The 19094-nt window shown below is 50.4% G+C and overlaps 7 protein-coding genes across 7 annotated transcripts; 3 read left to right on the top strand and 4 right to left on the bottom strand.

Annotated features, from left to right (window-relative positions):
- Positions 1 to 3904: 3904 nt before the first annotated feature.
- M406DRAFT_254021 (P-loop containing nucleoside triphosphate hydrolase protein) lies at positions 3905 to 6461 on the top strand (the record flags this gene model as incomplete). Its single annotated transcript, XM_040916934.1, has 2 exons — positions 3905 to 5952; positions 6023 to 6461. 2 exons carry the CDS (start codon positions 3905 to 3907, stop codon positions 6459 to 6461), a joined length of 2487 nt encoding a protein of 828 aa, XP_040778927.1.
- A 1533-nt stretch (positions 6462 to 7994) lies between these two features.
- On the bottom strand, positions 7995 to 8559 carry M406DRAFT_70065 (uncharacterized protein; the record flags this gene model as incomplete). The annotated part of the gene is made up of 3 exons (XM_040925310.1): positions 7995 to 8188; positions 8258 to 8431; positions 8493 to 8559. The coding sequence occupies 3 exons, from the start codon at positions 8557 to 8559 to the stop codon at positions 7995 to 7997; spliced, it is 435 nt and encodes a 144-aa protein (XP_040778926.1).
- A 1894-nt stretch (positions 8560 to 10453) lies between these two features.
- Positions 10454 to 11107, top strand: M406DRAFT_329010 (acyl-CoA N-acyltransferase; the record flags this gene model as incomplete). The annotated part of the gene is made up of 1 exon (XM_040920385.1): positions 10454 to 11107. The coding sequence occupies one exon, from the start codon at positions 10454 to 10456 to the stop codon at positions 11105 to 11107; it is 654 nt and encodes a 217-aa protein (XP_040778925.1).
- Positions 11108 to 11668: 561 nt separating this feature from the next.
- On the bottom strand, positions 11669 to 12440 carry M406DRAFT_355783 (uncharacterized protein). The gene is made up of 2 exons (XM_040923257.1): positions 12423 to 12440; positions 11669 to 12336 (listed from the first exon to the last, which is right to left on the bottom strand). Exon 2 carries the CDS (start codon positions 12305 to 12307, stop codon positions 11954 to 11956), a length of 354 nt encoding a protein of 117 aa, XP_040778924.1. The 5' UTR covers positions 12308 to 12336; positions 12423 to 12440; the 3' UTR covers positions 11669 to 11953.
- Positions 12441 to 12516: 76 nt separating this feature from the next.
- M406DRAFT_355782 (uncharacterized protein) lies at positions 12517 to 13434 on the bottom strand (the record flags this gene model as incomplete). The annotated part of the gene is made up of 4 exons (XM_040923256.1): positions 13238 to 13434; positions 13125 to 13161; positions 12965 to 13047; positions 12517 to 12906 (listed from the first exon to the last, which is right to left on the bottom strand). Coding segments are annotated over exons 1-4 (657 nt in total), but the record flags the coding sequence as incomplete, so codon positions are not given.
- Positions 13435 to 16710: 3276 nt separating this feature from the next.
- M406DRAFT_355780 (uncharacterized protein) lies at positions 16711 to 17311 on the top strand. Its single transcript, XM_040923255.1, has 2 exons — positions 16711 to 16834; positions 16906 to 17311. Exons 1-2 carry the CDS (start codon positions 16750 to 16752, stop codon positions 17154 to 17156), a joined length of 336 nt encoding a protein of 111 aa, XP_040778922.1. The 5' UTR covers positions 16711 to 16749; the 3' UTR covers positions 17157 to 17311.
- Positions 17312 to 17558: 247 nt separating this feature from the next.
- Positions 17559 to 18827, bottom strand: M406DRAFT_321792 (uncharacterized protein). Its single transcript, XM_040919553.1, has 4 exons — positions 18545 to 18827; positions 18235 to 18470; positions 18022 to 18155; positions 17559 to 17883 (listed from the first exon to the last, which is right to left on the bottom strand). The coding sequence occupies exons 1-4, from the start codon at positions 18765 to 18767 to the stop codon at positions 17649 to 17651; spliced, it is 828 nt and encodes a 275-aa protein (XP_040778921.1). The 5' UTR covers positions 18768 to 18827; the 3' UTR covers positions 17559 to 17648.
- Between the last annotated feature and the right edge of the window lie 267 nt (positions 18828 to 19094).

Below are 19094 nucleotides of genomic sequence, written 5' to 3'. Positions count from 1 at the left end.
TGGGAAACCAATTGTTAATTTTGCTGCTGGTCAGGATTCCTTGCTGGCATCAGGGCTGGGGCTGTGACTTGGGATGGCCTAGTTATTCGGAAATGGTGGCATAGTTGATCCTTGTATTGAAAGCCAGGGGGATTGAATGGTAGCCAAAAAGGAGTCCCTCAGCTATTGTAAAATTACGAGCCAAAGGAAAACCCATTGTGGGCAGGAGATTGAGGGACTTGCTTGACATCAGGGAACCATAGTGGGGCGGCACCAGACAGCCAATTACAGTAATACCAGAAAGTCTATACTTTGAATGTTATAGTTTGAAGGTTTATCAAGAGCCATAGTGTCATTGAGAGTTAATGGGGAGTTTAAGAGGATCAGTATGAAAGTCTAAGGAGGCAAATCAATATAGCACATGGAAGGGACATGATGGCCTGAATCCTGGGTTTGTTGGAAAGAATGTACTTAGTTTCTGTGAGACAAGTTTGAAGTAATTAGTGGCATTTCTGCTAACTGTGCACTGAAAGTTGTGCCACTTTCAGTCCCATATTGGGTGGGGATGTGCCCAGCAGCACCTCTAGTAATGTGATGATGGTTAGAAAACGGACTCAAAGCTCCCAAGAAGAATGAACAGCGTTGCTATTCTGGAACATATGCTAAATGTTGCAATATCTCAACCATATTCCCTTTGAAGAATTATAAAGGCCAAAAATTCAAAGCAGTTAAGCACAGATAGGTCACGACACCAAGTATGCAGGCATCGAAACTTGACTATTCCAACAAGGCTGAGAATGTGCTGTCGCTGAGTAAGTACAGAAGAATGACACATTGTAGGTTCTGGAAGGGAGTTCAGAGACACGCCATCATCCATCATGTGATGTCCACTTGTGAAGCTGAACAAGGAGCAGTACTGTGTCTTGTGTCTTGTCAAAGGACTGGGAAACCCCCCCCCCCCCCCGAGCCATGACACCCTGCAGTTCCTCCACCATGATCCTCAAAGGAGAGATGACCTCTCCTGGCAACAACAAGATGAGTTGCCTCCAGGCGTACCTCCACTCAGATGCACAGCCTCCTCCCCCAGGCTAGGTGTGATGACAACATCTCTCGAGGGCATTGGCAGTTGGTATCTAAGGGCTGGAACAAGTTGACAAAGAAGCAAGAAGTGCTCCAACTGGCAAGCATACGAAATGATCAGGATGTCAGCCGGGGTGGGCAAGTTGGTGGTCATCTGAAGCATCAACAGTTTGTTGTGCTGCAAGGTATATGATCTGGATGAGAAGAAAAACTAGTTGGCTGTGGCGGGAGATGCATGATGTACAGCAACCGGAACAAGAAGAAGGGTCCTTGTTACCATCTCTATAGAAAAGATCAGCTATGGGGCCTTCGTCTCGCGTCAGGAGTCCATAGGATCTATCTGTGCATACAGTTTTTTTTTTGTCCATCCATGTTTCCAACAAGTGCAAGATATGACTAACCCCCCCCCCCCCCCAAACTCCTAAACATCTAGCCGGCACAATGCCCACCTGGGACCACCAGGATATCGAGGAGCATGAATATGGAATTGACGGATCCTCCTCCTATCCATCGAAGATGACTATAGAAGGTTTCTGGCTTGATCTAGCGCAAGTATGCGTACCGGTAAACGCAGGCTGGAGATTGTGACGATGTGGGCGTTGTATCCGTCGTTCTTGATTGTAGGTACCGCTGCTGCGTCTTGTACAGAGGCGGAAAGGTTCTTCCCCCGTCGGCGAGGCCCGATCATCTGGTGTGCTGAGCCTAGAGTCGTTACCTAGCGAAAGGGGCCACCTAAAGCCCTGACTGCTGACGACCCTGAGTTTGTTGTTATTGGTGGCAACGCTGCAGAGGTGTAGGGTCTGGGATAGTCCTTTGATTCCAACGGCGATATAGTAGACTGTTGGCAAGAAGATCTGTGTCTCGATCTTCTCTGATGGCGCAGCCCGGGGGAATTTGTTCAGACTTAGCAGATTCTTCCATTGATAGTCGATAAGGTTCCGGCCACACCAATGGAGAATTGACCATTGCACACTATGATGTCTGTGAAAAAGTCAATTCAGAGGGGGCTGTTGGAATTGGCTCATGGGTATGCAGGAATCGCGGATGTTGCTTGGGCTTCTTTCTGCTTGAAGGATGGTAATTCATGCTGCTTGGGCAGGCTTTTGCTGTGGAGGAAGGGGATGTTGACGAGCTTCCTGGTCGAGGGATCTGCGCCAGCATTAGCTTCTGATAAGTACATATGAGCAGCAATCCGGCGGTGTGATGGGAGAGATTGCCGTTCCACCTACATTGCTATCGAACACGGCTGCTTTGGAATGGACTGAGTTCGTGATGAGGTGGGAGGCATCACGGAACCTCAGGACCCTCTGGGTTGAATGAATCAGAATGAAGCGTCAAAACAAATCACTGGCAGAAGGCTCAATGGCTGCCAGTAAGGAGCCAGTTTGTAGATTGTGGTATAGGCCTATACTGAAGTGGTGTTGGGACTGAGTGCAGGAGATTGGACCCGTTTTTATTCACTTAAAATTAGGTAAGAAACTCTTTTCATTCACTCGAGTGATAGCAGGGTGTCCTCCCTGGCTTGCCAAATGATCAACCAAGGCAATTGTAGAGCCCTCTTTAGACAAGCCAGACTCTTTATGTGTTTTATGAATTACGCAGAATCAGGCATAGCATTGGGAGCAAGTCCTCAATTACTAGGACTAATCAGTGTATTTGTCAAACATGAAGAAGGAACTAGGCCAATGTCATATTGTACAATGCGCCTCTAGAAGTACTAGCATTGCACCCGTGTTTCATCACGAAGAGGATCAAGGGGCAGCTTGGGGATGGTAACGAGGCGCATACTACCCCAATGTCATCATGTTCCAATGTGTTCCAGAATTATTACTCAGCAAACTGAGCATAAATCAAGGGTCTGAGGGATTTGATTGATACCCCCAGAGTGAGTTTTGGGAATGATTACCATGCGAAATGACTTTCGTGGTGAGTAGACTGAGACCAGACCAGGAAACAACCAGCACTGACATGGGACTCATGGTCTAATCACCAGCCTCACAGTCATGCAAGCTCTTCTAGTGCAATATGATGTCCCAGGAACTGAAAGGATTCTAGTGAATTTCACACTTCATTACTCTCTTCTACACCAACTGAGAGTACAAAAGTTCATCCCAGGCCTGTAAATGGTCTTTAGGTGGAGCGTGTCGTCTATAGGGTTAGGGTAACAACTTAAGTCAGACGCGCGACAGACGCGTTTGGAGTTTAGAGTGGGAGTACAGACGCGTTGCTGCACGACAAATCCACAGCAACCATCCTACCAAGAAACCCAGGATACTGGCCACAGAACTCCAATTGTCCTCATGTCGACCTCTCAGCCATAAACTCCACGACCAGTCTGCATCTTGACTCAACAAACATGGCTGCACCTTCATCTCCTATCGCATATCCGCCCAGCTCCTCGCCCGCGGTACCAAAGAAACGCCCTCTCCCAGCGCGAGATGTGCCCAAAGAGATCGCCAAGCCGAGGGCCGCAGGAGGCTTCCTCGTCGAGGACAGCTCCGACGAAGAGGAGGAAGCAGACCAAGGCCCCACCGCGAAGAAGATCATGCTCGACGACCCGCGGGAGATGCGCGAAACAGAGACGCGTTCTGTCGAGGGAAGCACCGAGACTGCGAGGCGGGAAGACGATAGAGAACAAGTTCAACAACTCGATGCCGAGGAGGAGGCTCGCTATGCACGGCTATTCAACCGCGTGCAGCCCCAGGCTTCCTCCACTCCCACAAGACCCTACGAACCCTACGAACAGATGAGACTCGGTCGCGATGGTTATGCCTTTGTCACCTGCTCGGGAAAGTCAGATGGCATCCTCAAGCGTGCCACCACCGTCAACACGTCGTACCAAGACATGGTCGCTGAACGGTCTAGGACAAAGGAGGGCCGTGCAAAGCGGTCGTACTATGGTATAGATATCCACCAGCTCGTCACTGCAGCCACAACAGAGATCGAGGCCGCGGGGAGGGCGGACAAGAACGCACCGGCTCAAAAGAGCTCTGTCGTGCCATCCGTAGAAAAGACGCCTGTAACTACCAAGAAGCCCAGGAAAACAATGTTGTGGACGGAGAAATATCGAGCTCGGAATTTCGTGGACCTCGTCGGCGATGACCTCACCAACCGGCAGGTTCTTCGGTGGCTGAAACGCTGGGACCCCATCGTCTTCCCGCACTCGTCTAAGCAAAGACCGACAAGTACTAGAAGACAACACCAAAATCAACAGCAGCAGCAGCAAGAGGAGGAGAAGCCACATAGAAAAGTTCTCTTGCTGACCGGGCCTCCAGGTCTGGGAAAGACGACACTCGCACATGTATGCGCGCGACAGGCAGGATACGAGGTCATGGAGATCAACGCCAGCGATGATCGAAGTCGGGATGTCGTCAAAGGCCGGATCAGGACCAGTCTGGGCACAGAAAGCGTCAAGACTGTCGAGCATGCTAAGCCCAATCCTGGAGAGAAGGCAAAAGTGGCTCGGCCGGTCTGCGTGGTAGTGGATGAGGTGGATGGTGTTACGACTGGATCTGGGGCTTCGGGCGATGGTGGATTCGTCAAGGCTTTGATTGATCTCCTTCTGGCGGACCAGAAGAATGCCGCAGCTGCAGCGACGTCGACAACAGGTACGCGCAGGAGGAAGAAGGGAGACGATTTTCGACAAATGAGGCCTCTCGTTCTGATTTGCAACGATGTGTATCATCCGTCTTTGAGACCTTTGAGACAGTCGGGGCTTGCCGAGATCATACGTATTGGCAAGCCGTCGGTGGAGATCGTAGTCAACAGGCTGAGATCAGTTTTCGAGAAGGAGGGCATTCCGTGTGAGAAGGATGCCGCACGCAAGCTCTGCGAGGCTGCATGGGGCATGTCGAATGGCCTCGATGCCAAGCGTGGAGCAGAGAGCGCTGCGGAGGGAGACCTGCGTGGGGTCATGGTCGTCGGCGAGTGGGTTGCAGGCCGGCTCAAGGCGACACACACCCAGGGTGCACTCCAACTCACCCGGCAGTGGGTGGACAAACACATTATCCAGGACCTGCAACACGGTGGGGGAGGTGCACGAGGGCTCGGCAGAGGTGGCACCAAGGACATTGTCACCCGCGTCTTCCAAGAGGGGGCCGGCTTCCCCAGACAGGCCGACGTCAGCCTGGACAAGAAAACGCGACATGAGAAACCGCAAGCCCAGCTGGGCTTCACAGAGCACCTCAAGAAACATGCCATGGAACGTCTACGCGAGATGGTCGATACAAGCGGTGAGGTCGACCGTATCATCACGGAAATCTTCTCTGAATATCCAAACCGCGATTTCAACGACGACTCGTACCTCTCCAAACCCAACGAGGCCTACGAGTGGCTTCATTTTCACGACACCTGCTCTTCACGCCTGTTTGCAAGCCAAGAATGGGAACTCGGACCCTACCTCAGCCAGCCTGTGCTAGCCTGTCACCATCTGTTCTCCAGCCCACACCGGCCACATACCAACACCAGCTACGAGAAGCAGTGGCGAGCCGCAGAAGGCGATGAAGAGCCCTCGGTGCCACTGCCCTTCACAGGACCGCGGGCTGACTACTCCGCTTATGAGGCGGAGAAGCAAAACCGGGCCCTGCTGCAAGCTTTACAAGGACAGCTGCCACCGGCGCTGATGCGCGCCTTCAGGAGTCCAGAGGATATTGCCACCGACTTTCTGCCATTCCTCGTCCGGCTGATCTCTCCAGATGTGAGGCCTGTGGTTGTGGGTGGCAGTACTGATAAGGGAGCTGTCGCAAGTGTTCGAAAAGATACGGAAAGGGAGATGGTCCGCCGTGCTGCGGAGGTTTTGGCTGAAGTCGGCATATCGTTGTTGAAAGGAAAGATCGAGGATGCAAGCTCGTTGTCCACGACAGGCCGATCACAGTGGGTTTACAGGATGGATCCGTGAGTGTCCCCCTTCCCTGGCGAGGGTTTCCTTATTGATAGGACGACCTCGTGCTAACGATTTTGAAAGTGACCTCGACATGCTCTCCACTTTTGAGACTGCCGGAGCCAATGTATTGGCTACTCAAATTCCTGTCCGCTACGCCGTACGCCAAGTTCTCGACCAGGAACTTCAGAAGACGATAGCTGCTCACGAAGCAGCTGCTCGGCAAGCACGGTTCAAAGCCGGCGGAACGACTGACGACGTCGCCATTGATATTCATATACTGTCCGATGACAAGGAGAACGCCGGCCTGAAAAAATTTCCCATTTTGCCCATCATCAAGAAGGACTTTTTTGGGCGCGTCATTGTCGAGACGGCTCTACCGCTGTCCGAGACCGATGGGAACAACGGCAAGAGACAGGGTGAGGGGAAAGCAGAGCACAAGGTGTGGGTTACATACCATGAAGGGTTGAATAATGCTGTGAGGAAGCCTCTCACCTTGGAGGAGTTTCTGAAAGGGATATAGTTAGTAGGACTAAGCATTGAATGTGTTGGCGTGGCATACCCGATGAGGGTTTCCCAGCTGCCTTGAGCGTCAACAGGGGCCCAATTTGAATATCAGATTTGATGGTCTCGTTTCTTCTCATCTGTTCTCGGTTTCGGTATTCTTCCTCTTCTCCTTTCCGTCGTTTCTTGACACATCCCTCCCCCACCCCCCCCCCCCCCGAACAAGAAAGAAAATTACCCAAAGGCCGAGGCGACGCGTCATCTGCTTCTACAGGATTCATTTGGTCAGACTTGTCCAAAAGAGCATATTCGAGTAAGTAGCAAAATATCACTCAATCTTATGAATTGACACTTGAGAGACTCGACTTTCCATCGCATTTCCATCGCATTCTGCGTCAAGGACACGGTGGGAAGCCAGCACACTGCATTGTGGCCACCCCGCAGCTTCTTCCGCACGGCGCGCCCCCTGGAATTCCTACACCCATGGCCCATGGTCCAGCGCTCCGGAGACACCTTCTCAAAGCGACGGATTTTTGGCGTAGGACTCTCACACACATGCTGCCCGAGGCCAAGGCCCAGCATTTCTACAACAAGGCCTACACCAACACCTACTTCAATGTTCCACCACTACCGCAATAGAACATTCCTGGAAGCAATGCAAGAGCACCCTCCACTATGGGAAAAAGCAGCCATAGGTGTTCTCCAATAGGCGTCACGGTCCAATGAACCCAGGTAGTTTTTCAGACCCCTGCGCCGCACGGGTGCGCGGGAAGAAGACATGAACTCCTTCTCAATCACTCACAAGGTGGAAAGAACCATACATTTTCCGAGGGATCGAGTGGTAATCAGTCAAGGGCCTGGACTGTAGGTACATGAAGCTTTCTGTCTAGGGTCAATATTGCACCCGTGGAAATATCTGCCCTTGGAGACAACCAGAACCCTTGGGAGAAGGTGGGTGGTGGGTCAGGCAACAACAGAGGCAACGTGAACCAGGCTGCTGCAGCAAGCACGGGCAATCTCGCACGGCCACCTCGTGCAGGTCCATCAGGCACCAAGGTTCCTGTTGCTTCTGGCCCGGGGAGAGAGCCTCGTCCGGCGCTTGACAAATCACTTCCACTGCTGTCGCCAATCAGCTGGTGCACTTGCACGGAGGGATGCCGCTGCATGGAACGATAATGTCATGGGGTGCCGACGGCGTAATAGATATAGCGTGCGGGAATATATAGGCCAGCTAAGTCGACGTGCTGGAGACTTGTTTTCAGGCCGAAGACGACGTCGCAGCCGTAGCCCTTGAATCCCTCGCAACTTCCGACGGCGCTGAATAGCCAAAGTTGGATGTGTAGTGAGAAGTAATTATTGTGTTGAGACTTCAGGTTCGTGGCATACCTGATGAGAAGAACTGGAAAATCATTGTAAATTGATTGGCTATGAGGTCTGAGCTCTCGTGCTCCTCAGCCAAAAGCAATGCATGGAAGTCCAGCTTCTCACTCCATGACTCTCGTGTTCAACCATGACCTCCCCCCATAAGTCTTTAGTTGACCTCATCGGAATTTTATACAGACACAGACGTCTTGGGTGATGCGACACTAGAGCCGCTGTCTTTGGACGCAACGATGTGGAAAGGGTTGGACCATTGGAATACCGAGGAGTTGGTGTTCCAGTAAATCTGAATACCGTAGGTTGCATCTTCACCGAGGCTCTTGTCGACAGCCCATGTAAAATCGCCTTTGGAATTATCATAGTTCGCTGCCAAACGTTAGTCTTGTTATGTGTAGCCTGGCGAGACATCAGCCGTTGTTAAGCAAGCAAGCATACATGTGAGATTATCGACAGGCGACAGCGTGGAAGGGCTACTACCGCCGATGAGCGTGATTGTGATGTCCCCTGGCCACTTGTCATCATACTCCCAGGTGATGTGGGTTGTCGAGCCAGCAGTGATGCTCTCGTTTTTGGTGGGACGCGTGATGGCATCGAATCCGTCCGTCTGAGCTGTGATGCGGCCAGGTTAGTGAGAAGTCAATCTGCAGAGTGATCGCAACGTGGCGCGCACCTGAGGCAAAGCCGGCAAGGAAGCACAAGGCTTGAAGCGCGGACGGTACAATGAGTGAGGAATGCATTTTGATAGAGGAGGAATTCGCGACAATTACGATGATGGAGAAGTGAATGTTGAGATTCGAAAGACTGCAAATTGTTGCGCCCTGCGCCAAAAAGAATAAGTATCTGTGCTGCCTTGAGACTTGAGAGTGGTGAATGCGTTGATGGGGGAGACAAAGTATAATTAATCAATTCATCGTAGGTGGCAAGCATAAAGGTATTAAATAAACACTGGCAGAAAACGTTTGGAATTATGAACTTGAGCACTGATCACTGCAACTTGCGTTTCTCACCTAAAGTGACCCGAGACCCAAACGCAGGCATTCATGAAACTCAATGACTATCTTAATTTTACCATTGTTTCGCTGCGCACATCGTTACGCTGCTTCACAGTTTGTCAAGTCAGGGCCGTGACCGGGTCACGAGTAAGAGGGGGCTTTGCGACGCTGGCGCAGTCAATATTACGATCAAATCATCCCAATCAACAATTCTTGGGAGCGAGATATCATTGGTTCATGTTTCCATGCACGTCTATGCAAGTCATCGAGACCCCAAACATGAGAGACCTTCCTTGGCCTCTGCCCGTCAGCACAGACCCAAACGTCCACCGCAAGATGCCAATTTGGCAAGTTTCGGAATCTTTTCCGAGCAGGCCTCTACTAAGCTTTTCCGAGGCCAATGCTTGTTTTGAAAGAAAGCACGTCTGCCAGCATCTAGTGTAGCACATTGCCACGTGCCATGTCGTCGTTGGATATGTATGCTTATTATCGTCCATGTCCAGCGGACATTTGGATTGACCGATCTGCTACAGCACACAGATACTTTGGCCGTGCTGCAGAAACTTGTGGCGATCCTCCGTGGCTGCATTACTGGTGCCTTTAAAGAGTCGAAGGCTGACCCGAAACAGGCACACATCTGTATTACTGTCAGGAGCCAATCGTGGGCTAGAATCAAGTTTCGAAGAGAGCTCATTGCAAGACTAAGCAGCCTTGTAAAGTAAGGTTTTGAAAGACGAGGAGACTGACCAATATGCCAATATTGCTGGTAATTACGGCTAGTCTTTATGCTCCCAGCGTTGATCTGGCTACTTGGTGGCTGCCATTGCACAACTCAAGGTTGAGAGCGTCAGAGATGACACTGAGATGCAGCCTTGACATGGAAGACGAACAAAAGGAAAGGCGAACATACCGGACATTTTGATTGAATCGAACCCAGCAGATAGATTCTCGGCATTCTCATCTCTACTGCTGCTCGAATGGTTGCGGTAGACCGGCTTTCAGTGGTTCGCTAGCCATCCTTCAGCTGGACGCATGGAGAGAGTTACGTTATTGGAGACGGCTGGAGCTGGTCGAGGCAAGTGTTCTGAACCAACCAATGCATTATCTTCTTTTTTTCCCCCTTCAAGAATCCCAATGCGACATGTCTCCTCCTTCGCCCCTCTCATCACCAATCTACTATGGTACCTCCTTCCAACTTCAGGTTAATTATCGTTCTTCGTTCCGGTGAGGGGAAGGCCAATCTAATCTCTTAGACTTTATGAATGCAAATGGTGCAGAGCTTTGCGGATATTCTCACTATTGTGTCCGCGATGATGGGCCCACTTCCACTTCATGTTCCACTGGCAGTGAGTCATTACTGATTGCGCGAATGTTTTGAAGACAAGAAACTTGTGGTATTCCGGCATCTATAATCACAACTTGCCCCCGCTCCCCGCTCATTTCTTGGAATCGCCGTAACGCAGAGGACTGCGATTCCATATGTCTCTGAGTACATCTAAGCTCCTCCGAGGCACGACGCAACTCCTGAGCCCTATATCTTTCCATCTCCTAGCCTTCTGTTTGCTACAACAATACTCCCATTGCCCCGGGCTCGACCGATAAGACCACTCTTCCGAGCGATACTTACTCTCTGAGAAACATGCCGACTTCAGGCCCTCGCTTCCCTCGCGACGAGTACGATATAGTCTCCCCTCGTCTCATAATCAGGACAGCTCAAGAATCAGATGCAGAAGGCCTTCTTCAATATCTTCAGACGCCGGAGAATTTTCCCTACTTTCCCTGCGAGAAAGACCTCACATTGGAGAGACTACGAGGCCGCTTCAGCAGATGGAAGGCTATGCAGCCCGAAGGCAAGAACGCCTTCATGGTCATCACTTTGAGGGAGACGGGAGAGGTCATCGGACAGGGCAGCTATAACTGCTTTGAATGGGTGGAGTCTACAGCGGCAGCCGGTGAAAGCGGCTCAGAAGCCGAGGAGAAGAAGAAGCTGTTTACAGATCTAGGGGTTATGATTGATCACAAGCACTGGCGCAAGGGCCTTGGTACCGAGGCGTATTGCTCGCTCATGGAGTTCGCCATTGCTGAGCTGGGATGTGATCTGTTCAGGACGGAGACGGCTGCGGAGAACGAACCTTGGAAAGCTACTGTTCGGAGTCTGGGCTTGAGCGACGTTGAGAGCTTCGGTCCTCAGAGTTACGATGCTAATGTTACGGGCTGGGTCTGGAAGTATAATGCAAGAGACTGGCAGAAGGCAAAGGCTGGGCTCCAGGAGAAGGGGAAATGGCCCATGTAGATATAAAGTGAACAATGTAAGTTTTCTGCTACCCTGACTGGCATGTATGAGCGTTCGTTCTGCAGTCAAGAGGTACCTATAGCTCATGATTCATGTGTTTGTCCCTTTTTTATCTGCCTCCCCCCCCTTTTTTTTTTCTTCTTCCTTTTTTTTTTTCTTCTTCCTTTTTTTTTTTTTTTTTTTTTTCCATTCTTTCCTTTGTGAGATTTCTGAATGCTAGGAAAGCCTGTCAACAAGAATTGATCAACATCTTTTTCAATCTTCAGCCTACCAATGGTGCTTGAGATCCTGCATGCCGTCTCTTGTTTTCAAGAGGATATCTGTGTCTACATGTTGTACAACATGGTCTGCGAGCCGTCAAAGTGAGAACGCATCGCCGCATCTAAGTATGTTGCGTGCTCTAAACGATCTAGCCCCTTCAAGTCAGTCCTCGCTACCAGAACGCAAAGATATATCTACTTGGCAATACATTGATACCGTGTCGATAACCTATTCATCAGTGATTTCAAAGAAAGTGACTTCCCCAGCGAGCATGGAAAGCGACCTGGCACTACAAAAGTTCTCAAACATCTGCGTTTTATTCAGTATCTCGACAAAGATATAATATGTAGAAGGGTATAGCCTGGCTCAATGACGTCCTTTTACGCCACGTCCACACAATCACACATAAGAAACAGTCCAGCCATCTAAGGTTCCAGTAAAGGAACAAATCTACCCAGACCCTATTACCTAGGCAGTATAAGGGCCCTGCCACACTTATCACATCTTCACCATGGACTCGTTCACAAGCCCTCCAACTGTTTTCCTTTGTACACGGCAACTTCTGTCTTGGTGAGTCCCACCAGCTTACTTTTCAGATGGCTGATGGTGGATCGACACCGTGCTGTGAATGTGCACACCGTTTCCTAGTTCCTCTTGATGTGGCCTAATCTCATCTGGTGTAGCATACACCTCCGCCTTTTGAGCTTCCACATCGTTGCGTAGTCTCCCAGAAGACTCGCTGGGACGTGTGCTGCCGGCTGTGCTTGCCTTTCCTGCCACATTGTCGACATCGCCACGGCTGCTGCCACGACTGCGCAGGGAGCCGAGGGAAATGACGCTGCGGATGCTGCGGATGACCTTCTCGGGCGTGACAGAGGTGAAGAGCATCCAGAGGGAGGGAAGGTTGACGGCGATAAGAGATATGCCGATCTCGAGCATTGCAAAGTAGATGGATTTCGTGTCGATCACTGCGCGGCCGAGCCAGTCAGTAGGTTGTTCTTGGGCAGTTGACTCCTATGTTAATCCAATGATAGGCAATGGAGATATTACTCACGGTCTTCGTCATGAGTTAGGAAATAAGAAGGTCCTCCATTCTCAACCTGGATGTAGATCACCATTCGAGTGATCGAGGCACCAAGGCCAACGAACGCAAGGGCAAAGACACCGATAAAACCAGACTTCTGCGATGCCGTCGCGTGCAGCTGCAGGATGCGAGGGATCGGAAGGAACAGGATCCACACGTCGAGGAGGAAGTCGGACACGGCGAGGCCGTACAGGTACGGGAAGGAAATGGTGCAGTATGTCTCATAGGTGCCATCCCAAAGAGCGGAAAAGTGTGTACCACACTGGAAACCGGGCAGGAAGCTGAAGACAACATCCCATAGGACCACGAGCACAATGGTGACAAAGGTGGCTATGCTGAACCACTGAGCCTCAAGCCACCCGTGTATGCAGAAGACGCGCCTGTAGAAGAAGAGGGCACTGAGCTTGATGCAGGCCAGACTTGTGAGGCCGAGCACATCCCAGGCGACATTGAGCTGGGTCGAATTAATCAATCGTTGACACACGCGAGCAGAAACAAGACAGACTTCGTACCTTGGCTGCGATTTCAGCTACTGCTAATTCTTCCGCTACAGTGAAGTCTGTACTGGGATACCCGACAGTCTTGTGTTTGACCACTACGAGCTGATCAGTATATTGTCACGAGTAAATTGTGAATGTGATAGGATGATGTAGTATGGAAAAAGAAACTTACTGAGAAAAGTACACGCCGCCGTCCCAACAAAAGCAACCTTTGAATAACCACTTCTATCAGCAAGCCTCGTTGACTTGTTACACAGTGCTCCCTCGAGTCAGATGCTTGCTTACCAGACTCAGAACGGCCAGTGCATCGTCGGTCATCAACCTGGCGTTCTGCTGCTTGCGAGCGCACAGTCTGAGCCCGACGACCAGCGTCGACAAACCCAGCAGGCTGCCACTGACTGCCAATATTCCATCCTTGGATTCGCTCGACATGGTGGGCTTCAGGAAAGAAAAAAGAATTCTTCTTGATCTGATTGAAAGGCTAGTGATTGATGGAAGTCACACAGGCGGGATCGACAAGTGAGGCATGGAGATGGGGGGCGCTGAGGGGTTTTGGATGATCTACTTGACGAGAGGGCTTGCATCCTTCACATTTCCCCTCTCTCAGATCTCAAGGTGGTCAGCTAACTACGCCACCCACTACGTTATTAATCAGTGTCACAACAGGTATCAAATCCCTCGGTCTGAATGGTGCAATACTACTGAGCGAGAGTGGCTTAACGCCAGGACGCAGGAGATACGGAAGGATAAGACGAGGCCAACATTCCTGGCCGCATCTTGCAGCAACTCGGTCAGGGTTTCATATAACAAGCGAGCTCGCTAAAAGTCACTTCCTGCGTATTTTACCGTCCTCTTCGGACCAAATTTCAACCTCTTCAATTATCCGGAATACTGCCTGGTCGTAGGAGGGTGCAGGTAAAGGATGTAGCGTGCTCCGGAGATTCCTGTCCAATTTTGGTTACCAATTCAGCGACATGTTTCAATCCTTTGAGGAAAAGCAGTTGCAGGGGAGAGATGAATATGAGGAGAAAGGAGGGGGGGTGGGGGATATTGGTTGTCGATGCAAGGGAGGGAAATCTTCCAGACTTAGGTCTGATAGAGCGGGAGAGGGCCGAATAATCCATGCAGCCCGTGGTGACACACATGAAGGATGAAGTAACCCTCCAGGGCCGGATCAAATAGCCGATGTATCGGGGGAACGAGGAAGACAATTTTCACAAGGATCCGAAGAGCGAGAACGCAGGGCGCAGATTTTCCTTTCTTTTGTCCATGACAATCCTGGACACCGGTCGAGATGCAACAATCAGACTATCGCCCCCAATCATCGGACCCGAAACTGCACTGGCCCGCGCGAAAAATACCATTTTTGGTATAGTCAAAGAATGATCCAGCTCACTGAGAAACATGATTTTGAGTAACAACAATGGTGATAGGCTGGATGGTCGGGTAGCATTGTAAGCAACCTGTTGGTGTCCTGCCATGTGGCGTTGTATTACTTCAGCGCGGCACACTGGGAATACAGGTGGGCTATCAGCACTCAGCGATAGTTTTGCTCGCGGAGTGTATCTCCAGAAGGGAAAAAACAAAAGTGGACAGAGGCTTAAAGATGAGAGACCGTACTGGACTGTCTATAACTGAGAGTATGGGCACTCTAGATTTCAACTGAATTCATGTGTGTACGGAAGTCCCAAGTAAATGTTTAAAGGGCCGACTGAACTTTGCCAGAAGTTCCGCCGTGGCACTTCGTTTAGTGTCTGTACAGGGGAGGCGGGGTGAACGGCACGGGATCCCCTCCGCTGTGCCGTCTGCTAATTTCTGACTGCATATGCATCATCCCAAATAATGCAACCATTGGCTGCAAGGGGACTATCACCGTGGTCATCTGCGTGTACATAAAAGGCGTCAAGATAAACGCCAGGCAAAGATTCGAGGAAAATGGTTGGCGAGCTTAAGAAGGATTGCATTCCTAGAAGCGATTTGTCGGCCGAATGGATGATCAATAGGCTATGCATCCTAGATAGCCATCCCACACGTCCAAGGCCCCCACAGCATCTACGTAGTCGACATGATGTGATTATCCTGTTATATACCGAGTTGATTCTTTCTGAATATAAAACAAAAGGCACTTCTGAGGGGTCTGAGACTATTATGCTCGGAACCAAACTATTTCACTGACGTCTCAATTTGAGATCGGAACTCGAATCGTCGTATCTCTACACCATCTAGTCTGAGACTTTGGTGGCATTGAACAACAACATCATGCTAGGGACATGCAGGTCCAGCTGAACCCTGACCTGCAAGGACTCGGGGCTCGTTTCAAGCTACTATGGTAAGGAAATTGTTCACTCTGGTACATACTGGAAACCAACCTGTAAAGTTGTATGGTACGCCTGAATGATAAATCGAGAAGCAGCCTGCAGGAGGACTGATTGTGTCCGCCCATACTTTACAGTGTGGCGCCGGCCCCCCCCCCCCCCCGGGCGAGTAGACGCCCGCCCCCCAAGTCTGTGTGGACGGCCTCTCCAAAAAGCTGCTTATGATCAGACAACGACTTTTTAGCTCTCGTAAGGCACAGTGCACGCCTTACAGTAAGCACCCCCGTAAACTATCCAGTATACAGAGCTGTTGATATGTTCGAAGTCTTATGGTCCGTGTTCTGTCATAACGGTCGCAAGGTTCTCGCAAAAGCTGCACCTTGCAGGGGACCTCATCCTTCGTCGATACTACTGATATTTGGCAGGTGCAGAAGATCGCGAGGACCCGGACAGGGTCAAACCAATCCATTGGACAGATTACGTGGCGACTTAAAAACAAATAATTGTCTTACTTGTTTTTTCTGCTTCTTGTTTTTTTGGGGGGGAGGGGGGGGGGGGTTGTCTGACAGCTGGCAAGAGACTTGCGACGGTGTTCAGCCAAGTCGATGCACCAAGCTACATCCACTACATTACCACAATATTTTGGAAACAAGGCTGCCTACGTCAAAAAAGCTTTGATGTCTGGGACGGTAGAGGGGGGCAATGTCTCCGATAAGAAGGTACGCAATTGTAATAGACGAAGCTTCTTTTGAAAATACCCTCGTCGCACGGCTAGAGGCTGAGTGTATAACGCTGGCTAATATAGCCCCCAGCAAAAGGATCCATGGATCTGGATCGCTGCGTCTCGATGATGTCTATCACGAATAGATGTTGGACAGGTTACAGTCATTCCGCTAAAATGTGGATCAAAGGAGCAAAAAGGAAGACTAGCTGGGGCCCAGATGGCAAACTGCCGGTCAATTATGTGTGCCATGCTGCAAGTGCACGTAGGTCGTACCGTAAGGATGTGGTAAGCCTTGTTTATGGCTCTAAGGTGCGACAGGAAAACAAGCCCGGTTCGGGTTCACCTGCAGTCTCAAGAAAAATTTTCACCTTCTACTAATGTCAAGCTCAATGTAACGAGACCCTGCATACTTCTTTTTTCTTTCTTCGTTTGCTGATGACGGAGCAGCGGCCGGCGCTTCTGCCTGAACCAGTGCACTCGCAAATGAGGTGATTGGGGGCTGCCTGCTGGGGGGCTGCACCAAGAGATCGCCAAAAGATGTGTTGATCAAAGCGGCCGACCGGGGCGAAGTCATGGCCTGAACTACAGGAACCATAGTATGGAGGCCTGGAACAAGTCATAAGGCTGCGCAGATCCGGCGAAATCGAACTTCAAAGATGTTCTTGGGCCCGCCGTTCTGATTCATTCATCACTTGTGTCCCCGTTCGCCCAGTGTTATCGCAAGCAAAAGCAGAGCACCACTTCACTCACCCTTCATTATGCGTGTCTTCACTTCCCCTCTCGCGGTCCTCGTCTCGGCGGTGGCCTTGAGCGCCGCATTTCCTCTTCGCGCACCTCTCTGGCGTAAGTCTATACAGACACCTCTCTCGGCTTCTTTACTTGGTCTTGAAGTCGGATGCTGACATGAAAAACAGTTCGCACATCTCTTGCTACAAGAGGTGCCAATATTGATGGTGCTGCCGTGCTGCCGGCCCTGGAAGTCAAGAATAAACGTGAGGCAGAGGCGGATTGCGAAGAGGGAGACATGGACATGGAGACTGACACGGCCGCGGGCGTCAGGGCCTTGAACTTCAAGAGAGGCGATGGTTCGGCAGTCAATGACGAGACTGACGCTCCCGGTGTGGTTCCGGCTTTGGAGTTCAAGGACAAACGTACCTCTGAGTAGGACTATGGCAAAGAAGACATGATCTTATTGAGGGATGGTGTCGCCATGCGTCTTATTAATGAATTGGATCACACGAGTCACAGGGCAATGCGAGCAGTACAATTTACGTGGGATTCACAAAGAATAAAGACTATGTATGGGATGACATCTTCTTCAAAGCCCTTGCGATTGATCGTACATCATGTCTGCAGTATGATTTTGTTTATTCTATGATTGTCCTTGAAATCGGAGCTTTGATCCATTGTGTTCGATTCACAGCAACGCTGTGAATTTAATGAGACGTGACATCTCTTGAATGGTCGTCATCAGAATATGCTTCTTGCTCAAATAAGTTTCCATGCGTTGACACACCCAAGTTGCATTGAGAAGAACCATTCCGACGGAAAACTGTCCGAGAATATTATGAAATATATATATTTGATGAATTTTCCATTGCTACTCTACGTTGATAATATACAAAAAAAGAATGAGCTGATGATACCTTGCTATATATCAAGGCGCCTGTGGTGCCTCTATAGTTTCCCATGGCCGACTGCCATCTGGGCAATACTTGTAGCGCTCAACTTCTGGATAGCTTTGGTTGAAAAAGTCCTCTGGGTAATAGCATGCGCTACGCGCCCGCGACCATTCCAGCAGCGTGTTCCAGTTGCGACACATCTTAGTTGTGCCGATGCCAGCCCTGGGGTCGCTGGAGTGTGTATTCTCGTGCAAGCGACCAACATACAACCTAGACAGCACCATTGTCAGCCGATATAACGATGATTTAGAATGCCCAAGATTGTAAAGAGTAGATGGACGCCAACTCCCCCAAGGCAACTCTTTGTGGCAGTCTGGAATTTCTCAGAAGGGGGGAGCCATTACTTACGGGGTATCATCGGCGTTGCACATGACAGTATCACGCAAGACGTTCAGGCAGTGGATCAAGTGTGCGTACGCCCATGTCTGCTCCTCCTCGGGTACCCCGTCGTGGTTTTCATTAACGGCAACACGGAGCACGCGCTGCAAAAAGAGGATCAATTAGCGGTGCTGATCAAGCTTCGTTGTTGGCGCTGGTCCCGTGATGGAAAGCATTACTTACGACGCAGTGGAGCTCGTGTGCAGCTGTTAAGATGTATACACCCTTGTTCAAGTCCCATGGCCACCTCTGTGCATGTGGCAAATCCAGATCGATCGTGTAGTCTTCGTCAAGGGCAACGAAATGAGTCCATGGTTCAAGGTCTTTGTCGTCCCAAGCAGCGTCCTGTTCAGTGCGGTTCGTGCTGTCGAACGCGATGTGATGTGTAATTTTGGTGGGAACGTTGCGAACGAGACCAGCTACGTTGATAATCCGTTGGTTAGTGTTGACCCGCCAAGAAGCCCAGGTATGTAGGGTCAGGGATGGGCATTACCGTATCGAGTGGGCAACTCGTTGATCAAATCCCACGGCGTCACAAATTGTCGATATAACAAGACGAAGTTTGCTATCAATGAACTAAGCAGGAGAGCACTCAACAAGGCCGTAGTCCGACTCCATCGCTGCGAGAGCGGACGGCGAGTTGATGGCCAGATTGGGTTCTCCTTTTCCTCGTTGGCTTCGTGTTGTGGCAACGCGGTGTAGACAGTGTTCGCCATGCTAGCTATGGTCGACCCTGACACTCAACAATGTAGGCTGATGCAGGGGCACAACACACGCAGACACACGATAAGAAGAAAGAAAGAGATAAGAAGAGAGAGAGGAGGGGAAAAAAAAAGGCAGGCTTTGAGAATTGAGAAAGTCAACCTGTGTAAGGAAGTGACAAGACGGAGATCGAGACGGCCAAGCGAGAAATCTGAGCCCTCACTCATAAAAGCATGCCTGATGCCACTTAATACTACATGATTAGCTTTAGTCTGGGAAAGAAACACGGTGAGCAGATGTAATACAGTATCACATTAGAAGAGCACTTTGATTCCCAGCCC

Source organism: Cryphonectria parasitica (assembly GCF_011745365.1).
Source record: "Cryphonectria parasitica EP155 unplaced genomic scaffold M406scaffold_3, whole genome shotgun sequence".
In the NCBI taxonomy this organism is placed as follows: domain Eukaryota; kingdom Fungi; phylum Ascomycota; class Sordariomycetes; order Diaporthales; family Cryphonectriaceae; genus Cryphonectria; species Cryphonectria parasitica.
The sequence above is the reverse complement of the archived record's forward strand: the minus strand, read 5'-3'. Positions and strand labels throughout refer to the sequence as shown.

Excerpts from the sequence above, each read along its gene's own strand:
- M406DRAFT_355783 (XM_040923257.1), bottom strand. The coding sequence starts at position 12,307 with ATGCTCGAGATCGGCATATCTCTTATCGCCGTCAACCTTCCCTCCCTC.
- M406DRAFT_355780 (XM_040923255.1), top strand. The coding sequence starts at position 16,750 with ATGCGTGTCTTCACTTCCCCTCTCGCGGTCCTCGTCTCGGCGGTGGCC. Across the intron at positions 16,835-16,905 it reads TCTTCGCGCACCTCTCTGGC|TTCGCACATCTCTTGCTACA; the intron begins GTAAGTCTATAC and ends CATGAAAAACAG.
- M406DRAFT_321792 (XM_040919553.1), bottom strand. The coding sequence starts at position 18,767 with ATGGCGAACACTGTCTACACCGCGTTGCCACAACACGAAGCCAACGAG. Across the intron at positions 18,471-18,544 it reads CGAGTTGCCCACTCGATACG|CTGGTCTCGTTCGCAACGTT; the intron begins GTAATGCCCATC and ends TTATCAACGTAG. Across the intron at positions 17,884-18,021 it reads TGCAACGCCGATGATACCCC|GTTGTATGTTGGTCGCTTGC; the intron begins GTAAGTAATGGC and ends GGTGCTGTCTAG.